At 46.3% G+C, this 26,904-nt stretch overlaps 1 protein-coding gene across 1 annotated transcript; it reads left to right on the forward strand.

The window, feature by feature from the left end:
* Positions 1–947: 947 nt before the first annotated feature.
* On the forward strand, positions 948–23,968 carry FKBP15 (FK506 binding protein 15, 133kDa; the record flags this gene model as incomplete). The annotated part of the gene is given in 29 exon segments (XM_009876214.1): positions 948–1,057; positions 1,352–1,442; positions 2,157–2,226; positions 3,469–3,543; positions 4,588–4,686; positions 5,206–5,355; positions 6,303–6,371; positions 6,823–6,966; positions 7,409–7,554; positions 8,275–8,323; positions 8,958–9,077; positions 9,326–9,425; positions 10,477–10,580; positions 12,065–12,158; positions 12,973–13,082; positions 13,502–13,612; positions 14,287–14,381; positions 15,155–15,257; positions 18,720–18,891; positions 19,209–19,345; positions 19,646–19,730; positions 19,733–19,791; positions 20,482–20,634; positions 20,994–21,086; positions 21,341–21,451; positions 21,939–22,046; positions 22,242–22,969; positions 23,359–23,449; positions 23,894–23,968. Coding segments are annotated over 29 exon segments (3,652 nt in total), but the record flags the coding sequence as incomplete, so codon positions are not given.
* Between the last annotated feature and the right edge of the window lie 2,936 nt (positions 23,969–26,904).

The following is a 26,904-nucleotide window of genomic DNA, read 5'->3' on the forward strand; positions in this document are numbered from 1 at the left end:
TGAGCCTTGGAGAGCCGGGCGGGGCTTTCTTCGTGACCCCTCCAGAGCAAGTGCGGCCTTATTTATTCCCCTAAATAGAGGTGTGAGCAGCAGACCCTGAAAATGCCGTGTCAGGGGGATTTTTAAGCAGAGAGGGCTCCTTCAAGCACGTTTTCAACTTTCAGCATCAACTGTTGTCATTTTAATGCATAGCACCGTGCTGCCTGAAGATTCCTCGGTGGCTGCAGTTCCACCTGCGCTCACTCCTCGCCCTCTTCAAGGAGCTGCTGTTTAACAAGTTTTGTAAACTAAGTCTCTCTTTTTCTTTAGAAAATGGTTATATTTCAAATTATTCTATGTAAAATGCTATAAGTCTACTTGGCAGCGGTGTCCTTTTGTGGATTCTGCTTTGTACTTTGAGTTAGCCACTTGTCCCCTGATAGCAGGAGTAGGTGAGCTTACAGGGGCTTAAAGCCGTAAAACTGCAAGCGATGTGTCTCGTAGGAATAACCTACTTGCGCCCTTAGATGTGAAAGCGTCTGCCTTTTTAAAACTTAATGGCATTTCCTGGACACTTGAAGAAGAAAAATTCTGGTGCTGATCAGCAGCTTCTCGGTCACATAATCTTTTGGGTATTGTAACAGTCATCTGGTTTACATGACGGTAATCCTAGTCATTGCTTTAAAGTAAGTTCTTATTTGGCATAGTTTCGGTCCTCGCTTGTTCCTGACAGCAGTTTTTGAGGAAGTGAAACACAATTGTACCACTTAGCCCAGCCGCTTCATCTAAAAGTTCTGCTTATTCAAAATTAAATAGCTAATTAATATAGAGCTGCTTAACAAGCATCACTTTGTCTATTTCTAAAGTGATGCTAACCACTTTATATTTGATGTAACTTACAATTAATGGCGTTCATATTCTATAAAGCCTGTGTTAAATACGGTAAAATAGTTTATTTTTCTTTTTAGTGCTAGATTGGCTTCTCTCTTTGGCCTGGATCAAACAGTCTCAAGCTATGGAAATGAATTCTTCCAGTACACTGCACCAAAGCAGCCTAAGAAGGGTCAAACGGCAGCTGGTAAGTAGCTGGTCTTGAGTGTGGGGAAGAAGCTTTGCAGCGCGTGTCTTGCTGGGAGAATGAGGGCCTCTGTGCTCAACAGCAGTGAAGATAATTTATTTGGGTTTCTTAAATGATATTTTCCTGTAGTACTCTCCCTATAGCTGGCTGCTCTAGCAGCCTTTGGAATGAGATTTTTTGTTTTTCGATCTTCTGAAGTGTTTTTTCTTTCAGCGAAGGAACATGTTGTCATCACTGGCCAGCGAGCTCAGCGGTTTGTATCACTGACAGATATTCCTGCTTTTCGTTCTTCAGCAGGTCCAGCAGCCCAGAAGGCTCCTGTGGCCCCGGCAGCTTCGGGAGCACCGTCAGTGTTCGTGGCCACCGCAGTCCATGCTTATCGCTAGTAAGTGCAGCGGTAGTTTCCTGCATGACCTGTTTGAGTCTGTGGCTCTGGGAGCTTAGGACCTAATCATGAAGGGAAGATAGTTTTGAGTGAGTGGGAAGAGACCATTGCTTACAGACATGTGTCTGCATGGTAGAAATGCTACAAGTCAATGCAAGTTTCTGCTCAAAAAAAGTTTCAGTTTATATGCTGTAGTTCTGGGTTATGCGGTTGTCAAATAAATAGCAAGTTCTGGGTTTGGCCATTACAGGGAGCTGCATCCTGGGGTGCTGGCCTGACGTTTGCCCTGGTTCCAGGCAGCTCTGTCGAATGCTCCCCCCTCGTGGAGAACTGAGGCGTGAACATGGACCAAAGGCAGTAAAATTCTCTGTGCTTCGATGCTGCCACAACGTAAAAACTCATTTGCCCTGGATCTGTGAAAAGGTTTCAACTCGAAACGCTGTAACGTATGCTCCCATAATCCGTGGACAAGGAAAAAGTTGTAATGCCTTAAAGTGAGGAAAGTCTGCGTGACGTGTTGGGCATGAGAAATGGGAGCTGAACTCTGAAGAAGAAAAACTCAGCAGTTGTAATGCCTTAAAGCAAGGAAAGTCTGCGTGATGTATTAGGCATGAGGAAAGGGAGCTGAACTCTGAAGAAGAAAAACTCAGCAGCAGTAGAGAGAAATCTGAGGCAGGGTGGGTTCTGCAGCTGAATATCTCGCTTGTCTTCCAGTACAAATGGGCAGTACTTGAAGCAAGGCAAGTATGGAGCAGCAGTAGTGGGGAACCATGCTACTAAAGAGGTGAGAAACACTTCACTTCTTTAACGTTGTCACGCCGAGAGCACGCTGGTATGAGGTAGTGTTTCTCTGAGCGCACCAGAATTTTGTAGGCCTTCGTTCCGCTGCTGCTTACACCTTCCTGCCCCCCTGGGTTTTCTTACGGCTTGGCTGTTTACCTTGGTAACATCTCTGTTTTCTGCAATCTGCCGAGTTTGTAAGATCTGTTACAACTTGTGCCTGAAATATTTTGCAATGGTTCAGGCAGGCACTGCACCATCTCTAATGTTTTTGGAAGTGATTTTGATATTTATTCAGAATGTCTTTGACAACCGGATCACAAATCTGTGCGTGTGGAAATCGAAATTTTGTCCAGCAGTACAGGGACGCTTCACTTAAGTTTTGTTAGTTTGGTATCAAAAATATCTCTCCTTCCCAGGTATTCCTCTGAGATCATGGCACTGAGGTGCCCAGTAAATCAGTGTGTTTAAAAGATACTTTGAATAGCCTGATATGTCCTTGGTGTTGCTACTTCTGGTGCTTCATATCCTCCAACTCCAAATTTATGTTGTCTGAGTTGCTTCTCCTTTGGCAAGAACAAAAGAAATAAAATAGGAGTTGGGTTCAACTAATTCCTGAGTTGTTGATCTGAGAAGCATTCAGGTGTGGCTCTCGTGGTGGAGCTGGGAAGGACAGGATGTGCAGGAGCCGTTCTCGGTTGTTTTTATGGTATCACAGCCTGCACAGCTGGAGCAGCTGCTTCACCAGCCAGCTGTGCCGAGGGCAGCTGCGTAAAGGAAGGCACTTCTCCTAAGCAGATTGTGTCTAAGAGAGCCAGCTCTGATTTACTGTTGTATCTGTGTTGTTTAGTACTTGCAAAGCTCCCTCTGACTTTTTATCACTTTGTCTGCTGCATCTGATTTATGCCTGTTTGCCCTGTGTTGTGAGTTGTATGTATGGAAGGGTTAGTGCACAGTAACTGGGGAGAAATGTGGAATTAGTTAAAGCATCTTGCTTATTGCAAAATCGTTAGTTTAAATTGCTTGATTCGTGTAGCTAAATGAATCCTGCATATTTTCAAGGACTTTTAATAGGTGATACAAAATTTTGTTATGTATTTTTGCTGTGAGAAAGGTTGCTGGAAGGTGTATTCGACAAATAAATACTGTAGCCTTAGGCTCTGAGTTTGACAAAGCACCTTAGAAATGACATTTTGAGTTTCTGCTTTTTATTCTTTTCCCCTGCCCGATTCCTTGTGGAATCCAGTACAGGATCATCCTTTACATGAGTCAGCAGCAACAGATCACAACTGCAAGGATCCACCCGGCCTTCGTACTCACGGTGAGACTCTGGATCACAAAAGCATTCAGTGATCTTTTCAGCAAACAAAAGATGACTCTGAACGGGTTGTTTACAGCTTTTGAGATGAAGCATCTGACTGACACCTAATGTGTGTTGCACAAGAGACTGTTCCGTCTGCCTCTCAGCCAGCACCTCGTCGGCAGATTTCACAATTCAGGTCCTTACGCCGTGGGAGGTCTGTTATTACCTCCAGATCACCTGCAGATCACAGAGCTATTTTGAGTTTCACAGTCCTGCAATGCACAGAAACAGAACAAAATTCATTTTGCTAGTGATTTGTGGTTAAGTGACTGAGAGAATACTGAGCAAGCAGAAGGAAATGGTAGCGAGGAAGTATTTCTTCTCTGAAATTTGACACTCAGCATTTTCATGCGATAAGAACGATTTGGAGCATTTTAAGCCCTAAGAGGGGATCTCTTAGGAAGTTCTGTTTTCCGCCAGTTTTACAGAAAACTAATGTGTTGGTTTGCTGCTCCTAGCTTGTTATCAGGTGACATAACATTTCTTGGTTTGATAGAAATTTTACTCTGAAGTAGTAGAATTTCAGTCCAAATTTCTCACTAGGATGCAAGCTCACTCTTTAGTTTTACAAGTGCATTTTGAAAGATTAATGGGTTATGTAGTCAGCTTCATGTGTCAAGGATTTTTAAGTGAGGAAGGAGTGACTCCAGTTTATTCTGGAAGTTTAAAATATAGTCCATACTTTTGAAAAGATCACTTACATGTAAAAATCTCACTATACGTTATAGAACTTGGCTTCAAAGAAGCTTGTGGAAGCTGTGGCACCTGTGAAGGACTTAATATTTGCTCAGTTATTTATGTGAATTCTTTCATGATAGTGAGCACATAAATGAAAGCTAATTGATGTAGTTTGAACCTTGGTACTAATACAGCATGATTCTTCCTCTGCCCCTGCTTAATTTCCGTAGCTCTTATTTTAAGCTTCTTTTGGATGTCGATTTTTTAATTTTAGTTGAATGCCTCTCTTTGTGTATAACATAGGACAAATTTCCTTTCCCACAGGTTCAACCCAACAATTACAGTACGTTCTACGATGACCAGAGACAAAACTGGTCCATCATGTTTGAGTCGGAAAAGGCAGCAACCGATTTCAGTAAGCAGGTAACTACTCACTCTGTGCCGAGCGCGATTTGCTGGCTTGTTTAGAACAGCAGACAAATGGAGATGTGGCTCTGAGAGCACCTGGATGCTGAAGGGTTGAAAGTCAATTGTATTTCACCATTGAAATTCAGCTCTGAGTATCTTTTTTTGAGTATCTTCTGAGTGTAACCATTGAAATTCAGCTTTTGAGCATCTGCATGGTTGTAATTGAGGCAGAGCTGCGATGAGCCTGGCTGAGTTGTGTTCATTAGGTGTCTGAGTTCGTTCGTTCTCTGAGTTGGGGACCCTCTTCCTTCCAATGGGATTTTGGATGAGGATTTGCAGATATTCTACAGACCAGTGGTTCTGTAGAGCAGAGAGTATTTACTATCGTAAAATTCAGCACAAGGAAGCATGGAATGCCTTGGAAGCACCTCTGTAAACTTGATCAGAAGGGGAAGAAATGCCTCAGACCTGTAATGAGTTGTAGTGGAACTTGCTGCTCTGTTGGACAGACACTGATGGGCTTCCCTTCCGCAGGTGTGCATTGCCAAATGGAACAGCTCCCCGGTGCTCGATTCGGTGCTCTACCAGGATCTCCTCCTTGGAGAAGGGCAGGGAGTAGAAGCAGGAGACTCCTTGGAGGTTGCCTACACAGGTTGGCTGTTTCAGAACAACGGACTCGGACAAGTAAGAATGTTTCTGCTGCCTTTCCAACAGTAAGTGAGCATGACAGTCCCTGGAAGGCACCTGCCACGTCTAGCCTCGCGTTGGTGGTTTTTCAGTCACTTATGGCACCGCGAGGTCTGTTGTGTTACCTATAAAATAAAAAGGGATTCCATTACAGCTCAGGAAGAGACGACTGAAATGCTCTTACCTTTCACACATTGACATTCTCACACAGTAATAGTAATGCGATCGGTGAGAAGGGAAGCTAGCTATGCTCCTGTCCAAAACAGCTTGAGGAAGTGATAAGAAGGGCCTTGTCTGACACAAAGCACGTTGCTGAGAATTAGTGGAATGAGATTGCTTCTACATCCTCTACAGCTGTGTCCAGTCCACTTTGCTGATAAGCAAAAGGTGTGCTTTGATATTTCAAAGCATTACCTTTAAAACATAAGAGTGGTTTTACTGTTAGCGAAAATCACAGCAAAGAGCTTTGCACTTGCAGCTACCTGCAGCTGAATCTTTTTGCTCCAAAGAAAGGCTTTCTGTTTTTCAGCTTTTCTGGTTTTCTTGGTCTACCTGGCATGCTTCTATGTGCCAGAATGGGACTAAAGCTCGCTTTAGTCACACAAGTTGTTCAGCTGCCTGTGTCTTAGTTTAATGTACAAAACTTAGGCAGTTGTTTGCTGCTTGATAAAAGCCTGTCGTGTTGTGTTTTACTTGGCCCAGTCCTGTCCCGACCATAAAGCTTAAAACAGTTTTAAAGTTTGAATTTTCTAGACATCATTCACGTAAGAAATTGTTCTGTGCGGTGGACTAGAAGCTGTAGCCACGCTGTTTTGTGTCCAAGAATTGATTTTAAGCAGCACATGAGAGGTTGTAGGAGTTCATGGAAAGTTAAAGTAGTGTTCAGAATCTTGAAACAGTTGGGAAGTCCATGTATTTTGCAGTTTTGTTCTTCAACTCTCCAGGTGTTTGACTCGAATGTTAACAAAGACAAGCTGTTGAGGCTAAAGCTGGGATCTGGAAAGGTCATCAAGGTAGGACTTCTGGCACTTCCATTATAATAATTGAAGTCTCAGGGCTTTGATTTACTGAACATCTTGTTCAGGATTCATCTATATTATTTCTCTTTCATTTAGTAAGAAACATGCTGTAACAGTGACTCAAACTTTATTTTCTTTGTGATTTGCACAATATATCCCAGTCTCCTTTTCGATGCCGCTGTTAGAAAGAAGTTGTCCGGTTTGGTAAAAAGGAAGCTTGCTGTTTTAAAGAGCTGAGCTTTTCAGGGTGGGGTTTTATGTTTGTTTTAGTGCTGCAGACTGAAAATAAATAGGATTTTACAAGAATCTCTCTATGTATGTTTTGGAGTCTTCCATAGCTGGTACCTGAAGCTATTATCAGTGTAATAAAAAAAAAAAAAAGAAATTATAATGTCACTGAACTAACTCTTTGCTTTCTCTTCTGCTATGTCTCTGAAAACTAAAGGGCTGGGAAGAAGGAATGATGGGGATGAAGAAAGGAGGGCGAAGATATCTCATTATTCCTCCGGCATGGGCCTACGGTGCTCAGGGCGTGGCTGGCCGTGTCCCTCCAGACTCTACTTTAGTTTTTGAGGTGGAAGTTAAGCGGGTGAGTGTCTCCTGCCAAGCATTTATTTTAGATCAGCTTTGTGACTGGATAGTGAAAACCTGCTGTGGGCATGAGAGTTACAGCTCGGAAACTATTGTAAACCAAATACCTCAGGAAGATGCGTATCTTTTAATTTTAAAAAACCAGCCAAGCAAAACCAACGAACCAAAACAAAACCCTAAAGCAAAAAAAATCTCTCTAGGCTGTTTACCAGGACATGTTGGTTCTAACTGTCTTGGGATCTTTTCATTGTCTTGTTTTCCCAAGTGACTCACAAATAAAATCCTTGTAGTGAGGAATGACAGGATGTAAAGACTCAGCTTCTCCGATGCTGAATCAGTTTCATGCTTTTACGTGAAGCACATGAGCTTGACAAAGGAGTAGTTATCAAAATTAAACACGTTGCTGAAAATTTTGTGTGTGTATGTGTGTCTTTTTGAAGGTGAAGTTGGTAAAGGAGTGCTCTGGTTCGGATGCACAGAGTGTTAGTTCAAGGGATTCTCCTGCACCTTCTCCAGTACCTAATTCAGATGGCTTCTCTGCGGACACGGGTTTGTCCCCTCCGTCTTCGGTACCTCCAAAGCCCGGGTAAGAAGCAGCCTGGTTAAAACTTGCTGTATTAAAAGATGGCAGCGCTCATCCACATGTGGTGTGATGCCATGTTAACGCGTCACTTGGCCAGTGTGAATCCTCCATGTGCCAGCCTGGTGTCACCTGCAGGGCGGAGGAATGCTCGCTAACCGAGACTTGCAGGAAGTTTTCTGATCGAATGCTGACTTGGATTTAGAGAAATGGAAGGAATCTGTTGTTCTGCAGCTTTACTGAGATCTAGCGGGATTAAGTTGTTTGGGGGCTGCTACAGCGGCTTTCTCAGGTGGCAGTATGGTCATAAGTTGGTCTTGGGTCATAGCTGATTTCTGTAATTGCATTTTTTACATTTTCATTTATTTGTTAAATGAGTCAGTCATCCTTTCAAGTTCAAGTTTAACTAGACTTTTAGTTGCCAGAAGTAGTTTGCTGTTGGTCTTGGTTAAAATTGCTTGTACCAGAATGTGGTCCTTACAGCAATCAACAAAAATGATCATTCTGTAATCAGCTGTTCCACAGCTGTGGAATGTGTCCCTAATGATGTTCGGATAATGTTGCAACGAGTCTTCTAAAAGTAAGCTAAAAGAAATGCTCACAATAAAAGAAAATGTTTTTCCTAGGGGAAGGGTGTTTGGCAGTAGTTAGAAATGCAGAATATTTGATCCTGAATTTCATTTTTGTTAATCTCTGGTATCAACATACACCCGTTTGGCTTTTCAGCGAGCCAGCTGTTCGGGCCAAGTCCAACTCCATCAGTGAACAGCTAGCGGTGAGTGGAGGGGGTTTCTCCTGACTAATTTGTTAGTTTGCTTTAAGTGGGCAAGCTTAGTTGGTTTTACCTTTGCCTTCAGCGCTGCTGCAGGTAAAGTGAACATCGTGCAAATAATGTCTCGAGTGTTGACCTTACTGACAGCAGGCGAGGGCCTTGGTTTTGAAGGGATTAGCAGAATGTGTGAGGAACTTCAGTTCCAGTTCCTATGTTTAAAATCAAAGTTCCTTTGACCGTGTGGATATTCACAAGACGAGTTTTCCTTTTCAGATGAATGGACAAAAGAGTAGTTGGGACATTGGGTGTAAGTTTCTATAGCTGCATGAGAAGACTTTGTGTGTGCCTCGTGGTAGAAAAAAAATCATACCTTTTCTTCTTGATGCTGTGTTTTGTGCAGAGCTGGGTTGCAGTGTCATCCCAGAAGAGAGTGTATAAAGCAAGCCAGATCAACAAATCTGCAGTGTTATCTTGTCTGCTTGAAAATCAGTTTTTCAGAGTGTCACTGAAAACTTGAAAGAACTAGAATTACTAAGTTGGTGGTTTAGAAGAGTCTAATCCTGACAGATCTCTCTGTAATGTCTCAGAAGCCCGGGCTGAGATACAAAGGAAGAGTAACTGCAGATATTTCTTTCAGAATCCAGATGTAGCAAAGGCAAAGCTAATTTCTCGGATGGCTAAGATGGGACAGCCCATGCTGCCTTTCCTTGCTGGAACAGCAGGTAGTCAACTCGACTCCAGTGACTCGGAAATAGAGGTACATCGTGAATAATTTTTTTTAATGCTTTTTCTACAGTGTGAATTCTTAAAAGTGGAGTCTGCAGCAATAGCTCTCCCTTTGCACGTGGAAAGGGTGCTCTGGTTTTGTGGCAGAAGGGTTTAACGAAGCCGCTGTTGCCATCTAGTTCAGTTGGGTTAACTGGGTAACAGCTAGTCTCAAGTGAGCTTGGCTTCAAACTGCTTCCTTGTTCTTCAGCATTCCTTGTAACACAGAGATGTTTTTAGGATCCAAACACAGCAAGAGGGACAGCACAACCGGTGGCCCCATCTTCCGTGAGACCGTCACAGCCAGCTCATGCAGTACTGCCCACGGTGTCCACACAAGGTAAGGTGTGGCAAGCCTGGCAGTGCTGTGGAGAGAAATCTTACATATTTGCAGGCTGGATGAATAGAGGATTCTTTTCAGGAACCGAAGTAGGAGCTGTTAAGTAGCTGCTTATTGTGAGTGTCAAGAAAGAGCCAGTCTCTTTTCAGTGATGCCCAGTAATAGGAATAATGGGTTTAAGCTAGAATATAGGAAGTTCCACCTCAACATGAGGAGAAACTTCTTCCCTCTGTGGGGGCCGGAGCCCTGGCCCAGGCTGCCCAGAGAGGGTGTGGAGTCTCCTTCTTTGGAGACTTTCCAACCCACCTGTACGCGTTCCTGTGGGGCTGCCCTGGGGGATCCTGCTCTGGCAGGGGGTTGGACTGGATGATCTCTAGAGGTCCCTTCCGAGCCCCACCATTCTGTGATTATACGATTCTAACCGGGCTTGCTGATCCCAAGCTCCATAAGCATGAGCCTGGAGAACTTGGAATATGTCTTGGCTGTGATCTCACGCTATGAGAGCAGCCACGATACATGAGCTGCTCTGTTATCATGTGTGCTGACGTGGCACTGAGATTTTTAGGGCGAGCGATTTGTAAATGGAACTGTTACAAATCCTTTCCCAGCTAACGGAATATATTTTTTTCTTTGAAAACGCTGGAAATGAGAGTGAAGGGCATTGGAGAGCTGGCAGCTCTGGAGCTTGACTTGTCTTCCCACACTGGAATAGTGATGTCAGCTGCTGGTCAGCTGAGCAGTCTTTGGAGTCAGTCTGAGTAACATGGTGTATCAGTAAACTTCAGAGCTGCCTTTGTTTGGCTGAAGAGAGGCTGTCTAAATGCAGCTAGATGTGGCATTTTTGTGAAAGATTATTCTTTTCTTGATCTTTTGTCACTTGCTTGACCAGATTTAATTTTCACAAGGCTGCAGACAGGCTTGTCTTAAGCTTTTGCCTGTTTAGTAATTTATTTTTTTAGCCATTTCACATTGGGCAAGTTAAATTATTTCTACCATGCTAATTATATGTAGTGTTAGTTCTAGCATGCTGAATTTCTTTATTCCTTTCCAGTACCTCAAGCAGCTGGTTCTGCACCCCCTGTATCTTCTGCTGCTTTAATACCTGCAACAATCCAGCCCCATTCAGCTCTGCCGGGAGGAGCACAGGGCTTTCAGGTACCAAAACAAAATTGAGGAGAATGTTCACACTTTTGGCCTTTCTCATAAATCTTCGTCTTTTCTATTGCTGGAGCAAGGACTTTTTCTCAGCCCATAAGGATGAGAATCTCAGGCTGTTTCCTGTGACGATTCTTTGGCATTCTCAGGTTTCCATCATGTGCCTCTTGGAATTTAATCAAAAAGGGCTAATTTTCTGTTTCTTAAAGCTGAACTAAGAACTAAACAGACTTCAATATCTGCCTTTGTTGTGGAAGCTTCCAAGTCCTTGTAGAGCAGGTGAAAACAAAAGCATTTGAGTTAGAAATTTTTCTTGGTCAGGATCTGTTTTTTCTGAGAGAGCTCCTTAGCACACTGAAAATGTTTGTGGGTCAGAGTTTTCCATCCAGCAAAAGAATAAACCTTTTAAAAGGCTTGCAATGCTGCTGCTGTAAAGCAATGCAGTCTGCTTGCTAACAAGAAAATGTTGGGGGCTTAACACACGATGTATTTTCTACATCAGATAATGAAGACTTAGTACAAAGCTCTCATACAGGTAATTCTATGAAGTCTAAACCCAAGCCTTTTACAGTCTGTTTTCTGTAGTTGTTTTCATTTAGCCTGTTTCCTGGAGCTTTTGGAAATCAGTGACCTATAATCACATAGACACACTGTTTGTTTTCAAAGGGTCCAGGCAGAAAAAGAAAACATTTGATAGTGAATAAAACCACTGCATTTTAAAAACAAAACAAAAAACCCACACAACCAAACAAGAAAAACCCCACACTAAGCCCAAAGCTGTTGTGACATTGCGTTACTTCTGGCTTTGCCTTCTCCTTGTGTCGAAAATGAGAAAATGTGGCAAGTAACAAGATAAAAAAGGTAGACGTTTCTGTTTGTTGAGATAGAAACTAGTCACTAAAGTGAAGTTCTGATCGGACATCAGGTGTATTGTTTTGAAAGTTTGACCTTGATGTCTCCAATTATTCTAGAAACTTGGCCCAAGTTGTGTTGTAATTTTTCTTTTTTCCTTGCTCAAAAGAGTAAATTGGTATGAGTGAGGCAGTTGTAGCATTTAACACGTTCTTCAATCTGTTCAACTGCTTCCGATGAGCAGTACAGTTGGAAACGAATTGTGTCGTGCTTCTTGAGCCCTTTGTAGGAATAACCTTGCGTTCAAGTTAGCTCAGCTTCAGAGTGAGCTGCTCCTGGGCTGGTCTTTGCCTCTCACAAACGCGGGTGCTTTTGCTTAAACCTCGGCGAAGAAGACGGCTTATTGAGCTGCGGTAACTTGAACACATGTCTAAGCCTTGGAAGAAGTGACTCTTATTTTCCTTTTACTATGACTGTTGTGCGATTTGACTTCCAGCTCGTTAGGTCCGTTTTATTACTTTCCAAATACCATCCTTGTTTCTGGGGTTTAAAAAAAATATGAAAACCACTAAAGTGTAAGGAGGAGGAGGAGAATATCAAACCATTCTAATGCGTTAAATTTGTTGTGCAAGGCCTATCCAGGAATGGCATTTGCTTACCCCCAAGCTGCTGCCTCTGCTTCTCAGCTCCAGCCTCTTGGACAGATGTATCCTGCACCTTACCAAGGTACGTTTAAAAAAAAGTACGTGCTTTTCAGAAGGCTGCAATACCTGCAGTAAACCCTTTTGTGATAATGATTTTGGTTGCATACATACACCTATTTATCCTGTCTGTGATGCCGTGCTGTTTCATAAATACTGATTGTTAATACCAAGTAGGGACAAACATTTTCCAGTAAATGCCCTTTTTTTTTTTTCCTTACCTTGAGGAACTTTACACAGTGTAAAAGGGGATGGAATTTCTAGGTGTATTGCCCAGGCTTTGTGTTACTAAAGGTATTTTATAGCTGGTGCTTCCGGTTATAAATAGAACTGCAGTGTAAACAGCTCTCCTAGCAGCCAGGGAAGGGATTGAAGTGTGCGTGTAGAGGCCTTTACTCAGTGAGGGGACATAGCCCCCCAAAAAGGCACAGCGTAGGAAGGACTAAAAGCACCTAAGGAACTGTTCAAGGAAGACTTGAGTATCGCTGAACCTCTCTTGGAGCACCTCTTCTTTTTGTTTTTCAATTTAAAGTTCCAGAGGCCAACCTTCATTGCTGTTTGATTTTACCTGTTGTCATGTCCCTGGGGCCTTACCTCGTGTTAACCCAAGTGCTGTCACATGGCTCAGTGATTTCCTGTACTCATAAACCTGTCTATATTAATTTTATTTGGAAAATTCCTATGTTATTAGTTTTCTAGATGCTGTGTCCCTTTGATTTCTGGGAAGAGAGTGGCTGTCTTATCTGGCAGGCTTCAAACCACCAAGCATTGCTTCGGAAATGTCCGTCTGCAGGCATTTTGCCCCTCGGGACTCTAGATCTCTCTCGTTTTCATTCCAGCACCCGGGGATGTTACTTCCTTTTTGATGACGGAAGCTCGGCAGCATAACACTGAAATCCGAATGGCCATTAGCAAAGTTGTAGATAAAATGGATCATCTGGCGGCCAAGGTAAGGCGTGACGTAGGCAGCCTTGGTAACGAAGCTCTCCAAACGTAGTCCGAGGAGTTGGCTCTGTTTTAATACCCGCATTCAGTTTGTGAGTGAGGTACTGACTTAGTGAAAATTCCGATATTACCAGACCCTGAAGCAGGAGCAGTTCAGTGGCAATGAAAAAGCTAAGCCTAGGCTTGGGGGAAGGTGCCGGCTCTTAAATATCCCTTAAATAGCTCTTAAATATCTTAAATATCGTATTAAATATGTGTTTGGAGAGATTCGCTGCCCCTCAGGAGTTGTTAGAGTTGATAGAGTAGCCAGTACCCCACAGCTGCTCAGATGGTACAGTGAAAGGGATCTTTGCAGATGTCTGACTCTTACCTCTGCCTGTAAATTCGTTTTATCTGGCTTAAGAAGGGCTCATCTCCCTGCAGGTGGAGGAGCTGCAGAAACAAAACACTGGTAACAGCTCGCTGCTGCCTGGTATCTCCTCTGTTAGTATGGAAGCCTCCATGATCATGAGCAATATCCAGCGCATAATCCAGGTGAGCGTGCACAGCGTTAGTTGTGTACTTGCATGAGGAACTGAAGGCCACCGTGTTATCCCTAACAAGGGTGACTGTACTGACTTGGCCTAAACATCCGTCCACCCATTCCATCTTTGTGTGGCACAAATCAACTGCCTAGGTAAGAGAGGGAGATAAACAATGATTTCCACCCCTCTCCACCTGAAAAAGGCTCTTCTGGACAGTTTGTGGTTTGTGTACTTTCTGAGCCAGAGTTGATATATTGGTATTTAATAAGCCTTGGCAAAAGGTTCATGTGAGAAATTCAGCCTCCCCTTAAACCGTTACAGACTTAACCCGCAGGGTCCTGCAGGACGGAGTTTCACAGCTGATGGGCTGTGTTGCAAGAACCACCTACTTCTGTTTTTCAAGACTTAAGTCTTACGATTAGTAGTTTTTCCAGGCAGCAGCCTTATAATCAGTGGCTTTTGTGGGTGAAAAAGTCAACAAGATGCAATGTTCTCTGGAATGTGGTTTGGCAACCGCTGTCCTGTGCAAGGATTCCTGCTAAATGTAGCACGACACCTTCCTGTGGTGTTACCACAGGAGGTGCTAAGTCTTACCAGTGTGCTGCATCTGTACAAAACAAAGGTTTAGGTGTTGCTGTGAGGAATTCTGAGTCAGGTGAATATTCATGCTGAGCTATGCTTTAGGAGAACGAGAGGCTGAAGCAAGAGATATTTGAGAAGAGCAGTCGGATTGAGGAGCAGAATGAGAAGATCAGCGAGCTGATTGAACGGAATCAGAGGTAAGGAGTGCGAGAGTAGAACCTCTGCATTTGCAAAAACTTTCTAGCTTACACTTGGTTAGGTATAACTAGGAGAGGTGTTCTTTAGGATAGAGGCATGGTCTGATATTTTTAATTTTTAAAGCATTAAAAGTGGCTTTTTTCCCCCTTTCTCTATCGGCAGGGCATATATCCAAAACTGCGGTTTACAGTAAATACAAATAAGTAAAAGGGCGGGAGGAAGCCCCTCACGCTGTCATCTTTGAGCACACACACTCTGCTTCTGGGAGTCCCTTTGATTTTGCTGCCTATTTAGCAAGGTGAAAGAAATCATAGGCACTCTGCTTCTGGGAGTCCCTTTGGTTTTACTGCCTATTTAGCAAGGTGAAAGAAATCATAGGGGGGTTGGGGTCCCCAGTTCTACTGTTGGTGTTCCTAGTTCCACATGTTCTGGTTTTACAGTCACATGTGTGTTCCATTCAGTTTAAGAATGGGAATAACTTGTTTTAGGGGAATGGATAAAGGTCTGTGGATATCGGGTTATTAGAACTCTTGGCTGTGTGGTAGGAACATTCGATTTGTTGCAGGGAGGTAAAGCCCGTATCCAAACTGTTGCAATCTCTGCTGTGCCAGGCACACCCATTCCACCCCTTCGAGGTCAGGCTTTTAGTGCAGGACATCCTGCAAAATCATCTCAGGCTTGTCACTGAGAAAATGTGACCTTTTCTGTCTGCGCCTTTTGCTCCAAGTTACGTCTTTACGTAAATGTTCACACGGTCTTCCTCGGTTTGCAGATACGTCGAACAGAGTAACTTGCTGATGGAGAGGAGGAACCATTCCCTGCAAACAACAAACGAGACCACACAGGCGAGAGTGTTGCATGCAGAACAGGAGAAGGTAATGGTGAATATGACCTGAGCCACAGAGCTCTGGCTGCTACCAGAAAAGAGGGGCTCGTTGCCCTAAAATGTGCTGAAGCCTTGGTAGTCGAGGCTTAAGTCAGCTCTCCTATGAGACAACTGTAGTTCTAAGCTTAACCTTTCAAAAGCTGCTTTGAGGAAAAAAATGTGAGTGCTTTTCGTGGCAAAAGTAGCACAGGATGTAAAGCTAAATCTTTCTGCTGTTGTAGCTTTAACGTTCTCATCTTCCAGGAAAGTGTCAGGTTTATTAAGTTTATAGGTATACGGCCAGCATGCTCAGGAGTTGTGTAGCAGGGCTTTGTTGGGTTGAAAAAGTACTTTTTGTTTCTTTAGTTGCACTGACAGTTTCAGGAAAGTTTTATGCTTTCTCTGTAACTGACATAGAATGAATGCAGCTAGAAGAAAAATTACTTCCTACTAGAGTTTCTTCACTGTAATTTTGCACCTTTTTTAATGCTAATCAGAAGCTGTTTGTTTCTACCAAGAATGTGTTGTTCTTTTGGGAAAGAGGCTGCTGGGAAATGGATTTTGAACCAGTTAAGTGAACTTGTGCATGGCTGCCTGTCCTGTAATGTCCACTTATGACAGCCTAGTCCAGACAGGCTAGTTTGGAGCTTGGTACTGACACGGTGTCTGCCTTCTCAGGCACTGTCTTCTTAAATTACACCGTGTTAATCTTGCACCGTGCTCCTCTGCGCAGTTGTGTGTCACCCCATTTCAAATGTGAGATGAGAAATGCTTGTTCTGCATGAGAACCATAACTCCATGCACCTAAAAACGACATAAGCTGCAGCTTTCTGAGGTGTGCTAAAGACGAGAGCAGCATATGGTGGATAATTGTCTGCTGGGGCGAGCGGATGGTAAAGAAGGGCTGCATTTTCCCACTGAGAGCCTGGGTCGCATACCTGTAATATGCAGGGAGTGCAAGGAGTTCTAATAAGGAAAAAATCAGATTGAAATAGCAGATAAGACTCTTTTCTGTCGGTGAGCGCAACATCCAGCTAGTGTGATAAGTAACTTGGGGAGGAAGCATTTTTTGGAAGTATGAGAGATGATCTTGAGGGATCTTTTGGGCCTCGTTTTCGATAGGGCTCCGCTTGATTCCACAGTCCCTGCCCAGGTGATACCACCGTCACATGAGGTGGCTTCAGGCTGGACCAGAAAAGCCACAACTTGCACTGACGAAGGTTTCCCCTGGCTTTGTGAGAGTATTGACTGTAAATATGAAGGCTGGGATTTCTTCATTTTGTCTCACCTCTGTAACTGCAATTGCCGAGGTCGCTACGGACAGACAGAATCAGGGAAAAGAATTTTAAACTATTTTACCTCTTCTTTATTTCAAAACAGCAACTGGCCATTTAGTCTGTGGTACAGGCTGGGCATCTATATCTGGGGGCACTGAGAAGAGATGTTAGTAGCTGCTGCTTTGGGGTTGTAGATCTTCGACCCTGGCAGAGCAGACCACAACTTTAGACAAAGACTTCATGTTCCATAACGATAAGTAATTCCTCACGTGCTCCCCAGCGCAGGGAAGCGCGGCGGTCACACGTAGGACCGCTCCTGCCTCCATGGTGTGTAATGTACCAGGAGGGATACCTTTAGCATCTTTCTTTTTAAGACAAGCTTCACTATCGTTTTCTGTCTAAGCATTTGCAGTCCTCAGAATAATTTAAAGGCTTCTCTGGCATGCCTTGGGCTCTTGTGATGAAGCGTTTTGCTTTTCTGATGATTTAATGCCTCTGCTTTTCAAGTTGTGTTCTTAACTCTTGCTGTTTCCTGTCGCTGCTTTCTCTTCCCAGCACGCGCTGCCGGTGGATCGGGGCTGGCACCAGGTGAGGCAGCGTGCCTGCGGACTGCGTAGGGGATGGATAACCGTGCCCTAGGTAGCACCAGCCCGGCTCCCTCTGGAACTAGCTAGAAGCTGATGGGCGTTAAAAGAATCGCCTCGGATCTTGAATTAGCACGGATCTTCAACTCGGAAAAGGGCTCTGCAGCTGGCAGCGCAGCCACTGGTCCTCTCTTTCTTGGGGAGCCCTTTCGAAGAAATCAGTCATGTTGCTGCTCCTTTGACCTCTGCCATGGGAGAAAAATAGGGTGTGATCATAAAATTGTCAGAGTAGATACAAATCACGTAAGATTCTTGGTACCTGAAAGCTGGAGGCTGGAGCTGAGCTAGTGGAAATATGAAGCATTCACTGCAGAAACTTAAGTCTTGTAACAGTTCCTGGCAGAGAATTTCCTTTTTATTTTTCTAATTTGCCATTAAAGTGTCAAAATAACCTTTAGGTATGCCATGGGGTTTTGGTTTTAGCCTGCTTAGGAGTGTTGGTATCTTCAACTGCCGTGAGACATTTTAAGGAAACATGAGAGGAAAGCAGGTCAGGTTTTAGCCAGTCTCTGTTGAAACACCGCCTCCTCTTTAAAATTCAGGGTGTAGTATCCCAGCCCTCAAGGTCAGCACATTCATCCTCACCATAGTTGGAAAAATTTTGCTTACAGCTTTCCTCCCTGCCAGAAGGTGGTGGTCCTAGCCTGAAGAGAAATGCTTTAGTTCTCTTATGGAGATAAAGCAGAGGGAAACTCGAATTACCCTGAATTTACCAATAACAAGAATGTGAAATCCTGTGGAAATTTGAATGTAGGTGTGGATACAGAGAGCAGCAAGCGAGGTTTTCTGACAGGTGTAGTTCTGTCCTTTGCAGAGCATCCTCTTGAGTTTTGTGTGCCTCGCAACAAGGCTGGGAACGTGACTTTGTGTCTTGGGCTTGATGCCTTGAGCCTCTCCTAAAGTCTTCTGTACAAGTTGTCTAACAAGCTCTGTTAGTGCCTGGTTTTACATGAGTCATTGACTTTGAGCAATACTAAATCTAAACAGGTCAACAAATTACTGTGAGAACTGTGCTCCAAAATGACAGCCTTGCCTGTGCGGGCACCTCATGGTGACTCGGTGCTGTGTGCTCTGGTGGGAAGGTGCACTTTTAGCTGGAACAAGTGTGGCTTTTCAGGGATTTGTAAGCTTATTGAAGATAATTAAGTGTTGGAGCCCAGGCTTTTACTTGAATGGATGTTCTTGTAGCCTGAGAACTCTTGAGCAGAGCCACCAGACACTGGTACTAGCCTTAAAAACATGTTTAAGGCTTTCAGGAAAACTCTCTGAGTTGGACTAAACGTGGTGATGAGGTGGTTGGTGGCCTTGTGCAACTTCCTAGTCAGTCTGGCCAGGTTACTGCCAAACAACTTGCAGCGACATGGCAAAAAAAGCTGTTACCGTTTCAGCGTGGAGATGTCTGTGAGGTGCTGGACCCCAGCACTTCCCTGATGAGATCTCCAGTACCTCCTGCCTGTGAGAGCAGCTCTGCTGGCTCCTTCTCACACTCACGTACCCTTTTTTCCACCCTGCCACCCACCCACCTTTTCCCTGCTTCCTTTTGTGATACAGGCCAAAGTTGCAGAAGAGTTAGCAGCTGCCACCGCGCAGGTTTCCCAGCTGCAGCTGGAGCTGACCGCCCACCAGAAGAAGGAGATGGACCTGCGGAAGCAGCTCTCTGCTGCGCTGCAGGAGGCCGAGCGGCACGAGGCTCAGCTCAACAAGCTGCAGGCACAGTTAGTGGGTAAGAATTCTGCCTGTTCCGTGAGAGCTTCTTTATGGCATTCTTCTTCTTCATCTTTAGGAGTCGTAGGTTTTTCCTTTCTTTGGGGATCTCTATTCCTGCTTTCCCTAGGATCAGTCACAAGGGTATCAAAGAAGGATGTTGACTCCCTGTGATATATGAAGGGTGTGCGCATCCTTGTTGCTGCTTATGGGTGTAAGCTGTGTTGTTGATTTTCTTTATTGTTCAAGAGATTATGTTCCTTCCCAGCAACCCCTAAAAGTGCTGACCTGAAGCATATGTAGTGCTGAAACCCACAGCAAAGTGTATTTTTGCAGAGCTCCAGGAAGCCTCTAATGACACTCAGACTAGATTCAAAGCTGAGAAGCAGAGCCGCAAGCAGCTGGATGTGAAGATTACAGCACTGGAGGAGGAGCTGATGGACCTAAAAGTGGAAAAGGAGGCTCTTGAGAGGGTAAGTCTGGTGCCAGAATTGCAGAGAGATGTAGCATTTCAGTTGTTTGAAATGTAACCCAACGTTCTTGCATTTAAACATTCAAGTTAGGTAAATCTTGACTTGTCCACAGGCAAGGATCACTATGCTGGTACATCCTTTGTGTTCATGTGATTTTTATTTAAAAATATCTTAGACATAGGAATCTTAGCTTGATTTTAAAGCACTAAGAGTCCCTGCTTAAAGAAGCTCTTTCTGATCGAGGACGAGAAGCTACTTTGGTGCAGCCTGGCCTGTTCTCTGTCCTGTTCTGTGTTACAGAATCTTGCAGAGAGGAAGAAGAAATCCCTCTCAGAGAGAGCTCAAGCAGAGGAGGAGATGGAAGAAATACGCAGATCTTATCAGCAGAGCTTCGACAGCTGCTGAAAAAGGCACAGACTTCGACTGACCAGGCAGCAGCAGAGCAGGTGAGCACTCATGGGACCTTCTCCAACAGGTGTCTGGAAGGCTTGTAGGAACCTACAGGTAGGAGATAGTTGTGCAAATGCTCAGGCAGCAGAAGAGTGAGAACATCATCTGCTTGATTTTTAGGGGTTGACTGTATAACACAGAGTTCACTTGATTGTCTTTCTAAAATATCTTTACTGGTGTTTGTCTGCCCTGCTTCTGACTTTAGGATGGTGTCGCTCTGAGGAAGGGCACAGTTTGAGTGGGCAGGAAGGCTGCTGGGTCCCGCTCGTTCTCTGCCTCGACTCACAGCCCCCTTGACATGGCTGCAAGAGTTTTGGTGCAGCTTTGGAGCAGACTGGCATGCACTGCGTTAAAGAGAGCACTGAACTGAGGAAGGGAGAGGCACCAAACTGAGCTTGTAGTAGAGAGGAGGATATAGGATTGCTGATTAATAAAAGCCTGCTTAGAAATATACCAAGAGATGGGAAATCTGAGCCAGCCCTTCAGGCCAGCCTGAGGGATTGTGGCCGGATTTGAACTCTGAGAGGGATGAGCAGGAGCTAGTGACGGCTGTAGGGCTCTGTCTGCACACAGGTATTCCAGCCTGGGGCAGGTGATGTTGTCCAGCCCCAAGCTTTCAGCCAGTTCCTGTGCAGATGTGGATTATATGCGTGTGTTTCTAACAATCTCTCTTACACAATGGGCAGCTGTCGCTCATCCAGGCGGAGCTGGAATCCCAGTGGGAAGCCAAATGTGAACGTACGCTGGCCTCGGCCAAGGAGCAGCACATTAGACAGTACCAGGAGGTGTGTGAGCAGAGAGATTCCCTGCAGCAGCAGGTGTCCCAGCTGGAAGAGAAGGTAAAGGGCTGTTCTTTATTGCTGAAATGTAATGCCAGACAGCCAGGAACTGGAACCAACAGTCCTCTCCCACCTACTTGTGGCTCGACTTTTTTGTTTCTTGACCGTTAGAGAATTTGATCTTGCCCACGGGATGAGTCTGTGGTTGCACATGTTATGTTGGGTTGGTGGGCTGAGGAATTCACTGCCGCGGTTCTGAATGAGGGAAAGCTGAGGTGGTGTCAGTCCCAGACTAAAGCAACCGCTACAGTCTCTTGTCTGCACTGTTCTGAGCAACTGGTTTTGAGCAGAAGCTGTTTTGAAAGGAGATGATTCTGAAAAGGGCTGTGAACTGATGGGCTCTAGTTCTTGTCTTTCAGCTTGCAGCTGTAAAGCACTTGAAAAAAGCAGAGGAGCAAAAATTGTCTGAGTTTCAGCAACGTTTGGAGCAGCTAGAGCCTATCGAAGAGAAGGTAAAGAGAGTAATGCAGCAGCTGTTACTTTAAACTCAATGAGCTAATGACACAGTTTTGGACCTCCAAAGCTTTAACTTGGTTGGATGTCTTTATTTTGGTGCTGTTACTATCAGCTAAGTCTTGCAACACCCCGTCAAAGCTCTGCTTAGAAGTCCACTCAGCAATTTACCCCTTGCTTAAAAAAACCCTGTTTCCAGACAGCCCGTTCTGTTGTCCGTGAAGCTGTTCTGACGCAGGTTTCTCTTTGGCAGTGCTCAGCCCTGCAGTCTGATCTCGCAGCACTGAAGGCTCACTATGAACAACGCATCCAGGACCTGGAGAAGGATCGGGACGGATCTTCGCCTGCAGATTTCACAGAGGAAGTGAGTTTGACTCTCCAATGTTTCTCCTTACTAAGCAAATCTGTTTTCCTTTGAGTTATTTCTATTTGAGCAGAGATAAGAAGGAAAACTTATTTTTTCCACAGAAGCGCTGTGATTCTTATAGCAGGGTCTATAAAGGATCTTCCTGCTGCCTACTCTGTTGCTTGCTTTTTTATTTTATTATTAGATTAAAACTTGAGATTTGAGGTTTAGATTGAACAATTGAAAGAATAGTGAGAAGTGTCAGTTTGCCTTGGCTTTGTGCAACCTGCCTCCGTTTTGGAGGGTTGGGTTTGGTGTGTGTACATGTAGTGGTTCTGAATGAAGGTGGCAGAGTGTGTTCTGCTTCGTTACGGGGGTTTCTCGTTTGAAAAAACAGATTCGTTGGAAACCGCGTGTTTGGATTTATTGTTCCTTCACCTGGAGAAGTATCCGATGTTGAGTGTAGTGCTTCATATCTTTGTTTCCTGTTTTGCTCTTTTTCCAGGTGAAGAAGATAATGAATGGTGTATTTCAGTCCCTTCGGGGTGAATTTGAGCTGGAGGAGACATACAGTGGCAGGACGGTTCTGGGTGTTGTCATGAACACTATTAAGGTACGACAGTGGTGAGAGGGACAAGGCCATCAGTGGGGCTAGAACCACAGATTTTTGTTGAGTCTGAAATAAGCATGAAGCAGAAATTTGTTGTGGGTGGCAAAGCAGCCCAGTAGTGGAAGGTAAAGGGATCTGTGGTGGTTTATGTTTAGGGTATAACCTCCATTCTCTTTACTGATTTTTTTTTTTTGGTAGAGTGTAACACTGCAGCTACTCAGCAGACAGCAGGAGAAGCCAGGCTACGACAGTCAGCAGGAGGAATCTGGAACAGGAGCAGCAAGGCGGGAGGGATCACCTGGAGCGAAGACTGATGATGAAGAGCCGGTGCGGTGCAGCCCGGCACAGAGTGTCGCACTCTCGGCGGATCCTGTGGAAGCAACCCCAGGCCCCGCGGTGGCTGACCGGGACGGCGAGGCTGCTCCTCTGCCTGCCAGGCCCAGAACTCCTGAGGAGGAGCAGGTGACATGGAGCAGTGGGGAGTCAGGAGAGGAGAAGGTCGAAGGAGAACATCTCTCTTATGCAGCTGATCCAGATAAGGGGCCTGTTCCCGAGGCGGATGAGGACTTTGTCCCAGCTGAGCGAAGGCAGGAGAGCAGTCCCACCAGGAATGAGGCTGAACGCTGTCCCTCCAGAGCATCTCTGCAGGTGGAAGTCATGGATCCTTCTGTGGTAGAAGCCAAGCCAGGAGAAGCGGTGCTAGCAGAAAAGCCGGCTGCGGGGCAGAAGGCAGATTCCTCTGCGGGAGGTTTAGAGCCCCCGCCCCTAAACGGTGAGGGAGGGACCTGCACAGGCCCATCAGATGGAGCCAGCTCCGAGAAGGAGCCTGGTTCAGTATCCAGCACCACAAAGCCGAGCTCAGCTGTTGTCAGAGAAACCCCAGGACAGCAGGAACGGGGCTCCAGCCCCAGCCAAAAAGATTCCAGGTGAGCTGTGACTGCCGGGGCAACCACGGTCATGCTGTCCCACTGAAGTGCTGGCTCTGGGGTGGCAGCACCCTGCGGCAGGGCCGATGCACCATGGTGGCACCAGCCCTTGGCTGGTGAGGGGGACGCTGGTGTCTGTTGGAGGAGGAAACGATGCCGTTATCCCTGGGACGTGGGGCGCAGCTGAGCGCGGAGGGGAGCGTGCCGCTTTTTCCAGGGTCTGGCATGGGTGGCTGCCGGGTCCCAGCACCGTTCTGTGCTGGTGGATAGTACCTGCCTTTAACACTTTTGCCTTGGTGGCAAAATTTTTCCATCATTCTTCAGCAGAACTTGTAAAACCAAATTCCCATCACCTGCAAGCGAACTGTTGATTCTTTATCTTCCTCTAGCCTCTTTGAGGACGACAACTTCTTCGAAACAGCATCTCATAAACCACTGAAGCCTCAAGTTCCCTCTGAAGAGGAGGATGAGGAGGAAGTGGTATGTATTTGTGTCTTTCCTCTCCTACTAAACTGGTTCAGACGTTGACCTTGTCTGTGAAATCCTTCCCGTGGCACTGGGGGACTGACTGGCTCCTGCTGCCGGAGCTCAGAGCTTCCCGAGCGTTCTGTGCACAAACCGGAGGTCCCTGGGTTTTTTCAGTGTTGAGCTTTGGAGGGGTCGCCTGGGCTGAGAGAGTGATGACAGAAGTGGGTGAGATTTGCCAGGCTAATGGAAGGGTTTTATTGTCTCACCCCTCTCTTAGCCTGTAAAATCTCCCCTAGAATATCAAGAAACGTGTGAGGAATACAAAAAGTTCAGCAATGGAGGCTTCTTGATGTCATCTTAAAGCTGATGGAGGTTTCCGAGCCAGAATTACGAAGCCTTTACTAGACACTGCAATGCTCCTTAGACTGACCAGTGTCGCTCTGACTTGACTTCCAGAGCATGAAGGGGCGTCCCCCTCCAGCTCCCCTCTTCGGTGATGATGACGATGATGATCTGGACTGGCTGGGATGAAGAGCTGGATGGTGAGGCCTCTCCCCTGGGCACGGCCTCTTCCTGCGCACTTGGCACATAATGAGCTGCGTTCGTGGGACAGTTGTGACCGACCGGGGACTTCCCAGGCTCTTGTCCTGCAGACCGATGGGGCCTGAGAGCAAAGTGGCTCTTTCTGCGCTCATGGGCACTTGGGCCCCATCGCTCTGCCCTGACAAACCCACGCAGAGGTTGGGGCGAGCCGAAGGAACCGACCGGTCTTAGTGCACGTTCGTATCACTGTCCTACTTCTGTGAACCATTGATTCATTAATCTGAAACTTTATGCAAATGAGAACGTTGTCAAGTGCTTCAGAAGAACACGTCTGGCAGGACCCTGCAGTAGGTAACTACTTTTTAGAAAAAAAGAATAATACAGACTAAAATCTCATCTCCTGCCCTGGTGAAGATCCCCTTGGACTATTTCTCTTAGTCACCAGGGTGGCTCCCAGGGACTCTCCACCCTCTTGTCACTGCCTGTGAGCAACGTGCAGTGAGAGATTGGCCTGAGAGGCTGTGGGCAGATGTTTTGGGAGGGGCCTGGGTCCGCACAGCCAGCCCAGAGAAACCCTCAGGGCTGAGGCAGCTTGGGTTGGCCCTGCTGCACCTCCGGAGCCACGGCACACGTGGTGCTCGCTGCCCCCCAGCCTGACCCGTGGGGGCACCCAGTACCGGTACTGAAAGTCAGGGCCCTGTCAGACCAACGCTCCAAGCACAGATGTAGTGTCTAGTCAGGGGTGGGGTAAGAAGCCAAATGCCCCCCCTGTGTGCTGTGGAGGGCCCCGAGGCTCACCGAGACCTCAGAAAGATGATTCACTGTGCAGCCAGCTCCTCTTCTCTCGGTGTCCAGAGGGGACATTATTTTTTGTTATTTTTTTTCTGGGTTGTTTCCCTGGCACTGAAAGGAGCAATACAGCTGTGTCGTGTGCTGCTTTTCTGGAGAGACGGTTACTGCAGGCAGCCAAGCCCATCTCCTGTGCCTTCCCTGCCGCTGTTTGAAGCGTAGCAATCAGCATGGGTGGGACAGGAACTATAACCCAGCCTCACCTGGGCTCTGCCAGGCACCAGAGGGCTCAGGGTATGACTTCAGTGTAAGAGGGGAAAGCAGTGAGGACAGAGAACTGGGCAAACACGCTGGGTTGCTCAGAGCACTTCCACCCTTGTTGGCACTAACACGGTTTAAAACTATGGGCAGGTCTGAGAGTCTTCTAAATGAAATAAGCCCCCGTAATAAAATGGAAGTGTTTAAAATAATTCCACTGCAGTTTTGTTTCTCTAGCTGCCTCTTCTTTTCTCTGGACTGAATTTGAGCCATCTCTGAGGAGGGAAAAGCAAAAATTAAATCCTGGGCATTCCTCTGCTGGAGCATAGCACAGGGCAGGTCCCTGCCAGATGGAGCTACACGTGGGGAAGAGACCAAAGCCTGTGGAAGAGCTGGCCTGGAGCTGGGCCAGCGCCTTTCTCGTGGGGTGAACTGAGCTGGATTTTTCCTGGGGAGCCACTCCAGAGGTCAAAGCACCAAACAGTGAGGCGGTGCTGCGTGTGAAACTCAGATTTGCTGAGGGTTCCCTTCCTGGTGCTGGTCTGAGCGAGGTACGTGGCCTCTGGCCCCGTCTGTGGCAGTGTCCTAGTGGGAGTCATTGCTAATACTAACAAATTCCACCTCTTGTTTATTGTTACCATTAGACAACCTGAGGGATTCACGTTTCACTTCTTGAAAAATAAAGTGCAATTAAACCTGTATTTTTATATTTGTGTGGGCTTTATTGTAGTCTGGCTTCATCTGTCTCGGTGTGCTTACACCCTGGCTTAGCGCCGACTCAGATCAGGACTAAGCTGATGTAAAAACTCTTCTAGGAGTGTTCTTGCTCTTAAACCCCTCTCCTGGGAAAGGTCTCAGTGCTGTGACCGCAGCTCCTTGGGCTCTCCCGTTGGTGCTGTGAGAAGCTGCAGTACAGATTCTCGTGATGTATTTGGGGTCACTCACTGGTTCTCCATCGAGATCTTGGGGATTGGCAGCAGCACCTCCAGAGCCAGGGCACGGGTGGTGCTCGCTGCCCCCCAGCCTGACCCATGGGGGCACCGGTACCCAAAGTCGGGGCTCTGTTAGACCAACGCTCCAAGCACAGATGCAGCATCTAGTCAGGGGTGGGGTAAGAAGCCAAACGCTCCCCACTGTGTGCTGTGGAGGGCCCCGAGGCTCTCAGAGACCTCCCGAAGGTGATAGGAGTCTCCCCTAAGCTGGCTACGTGGGTGCAGGGGCTGCAGCTGCTTCACTGTGCCCCTCTGCTCCGACTGGGGATGGGGGAGCAGGGGTTGAGCTTTCAAGCGTGTCCCTCTAAAAGCAGGCACAGCCAGATAATGCCACCCGTTGTCTGCAGTGGCATCTCCCTCCACCCAGGTCCAGCTCCCCGACTTCTTCTGTCTTGCTCTCAGGACCTAAAATAACCCATGTGTGGGTTCTTCACCCATATGGTCACCTGCCTTGGGTGGAGGAAAGGGGAACGTGAGGAAGCTCAGGGCTTCCTGCAGGGACAACGGCCTCTGGGAGCCATGGGCGGGCTGTGCCCGAGGAGGGGGAGGCGCTATCCTGGGGGTCTGCGAGGGGCTGTTTCTGCTCCGGAGTGCTGCTCTGTGGCCAGCAGGTGGGTGCACTGTGGAGGGGGGAACCTTGCTGAGGATGTGGCTGGGAGGGTGGAGTTGGGGTTTGAGGCCTCGTTCCCCCAGGGGCTGGAAGAGGGAAAGGACCCTTCTCCACACCAGGAGCCTGGTTATCGCACCCAGTCCTGGCCTCTCGGAGCGAAGGCAGCGCAATGATCTCGGCCGAACCTCTGCCTTCCTCAGATGCACAGAAACACAACCAGAGCCGGTGCTGAGCCCATCTTTAATGTCTCACATCTCTGTGGGGCTGTGCCCTTC

The sequence above is a fragment of the Apaloderma vittatum genome, unplaced genomic scaffold (genome assembly GCF_000703405.1).
Source record: "Apaloderma vittatum isolate BGI_N311 unplaced genomic scaffold, ASM70340v1 scaffold789, whole genome shotgun sequence".
NCBI classification, from domain to species: domain Eukaryota; kingdom Metazoa; phylum Chordata; class Aves; order Trogoniformes; family Trogonidae; genus Apaloderma; species Apaloderma vittatum.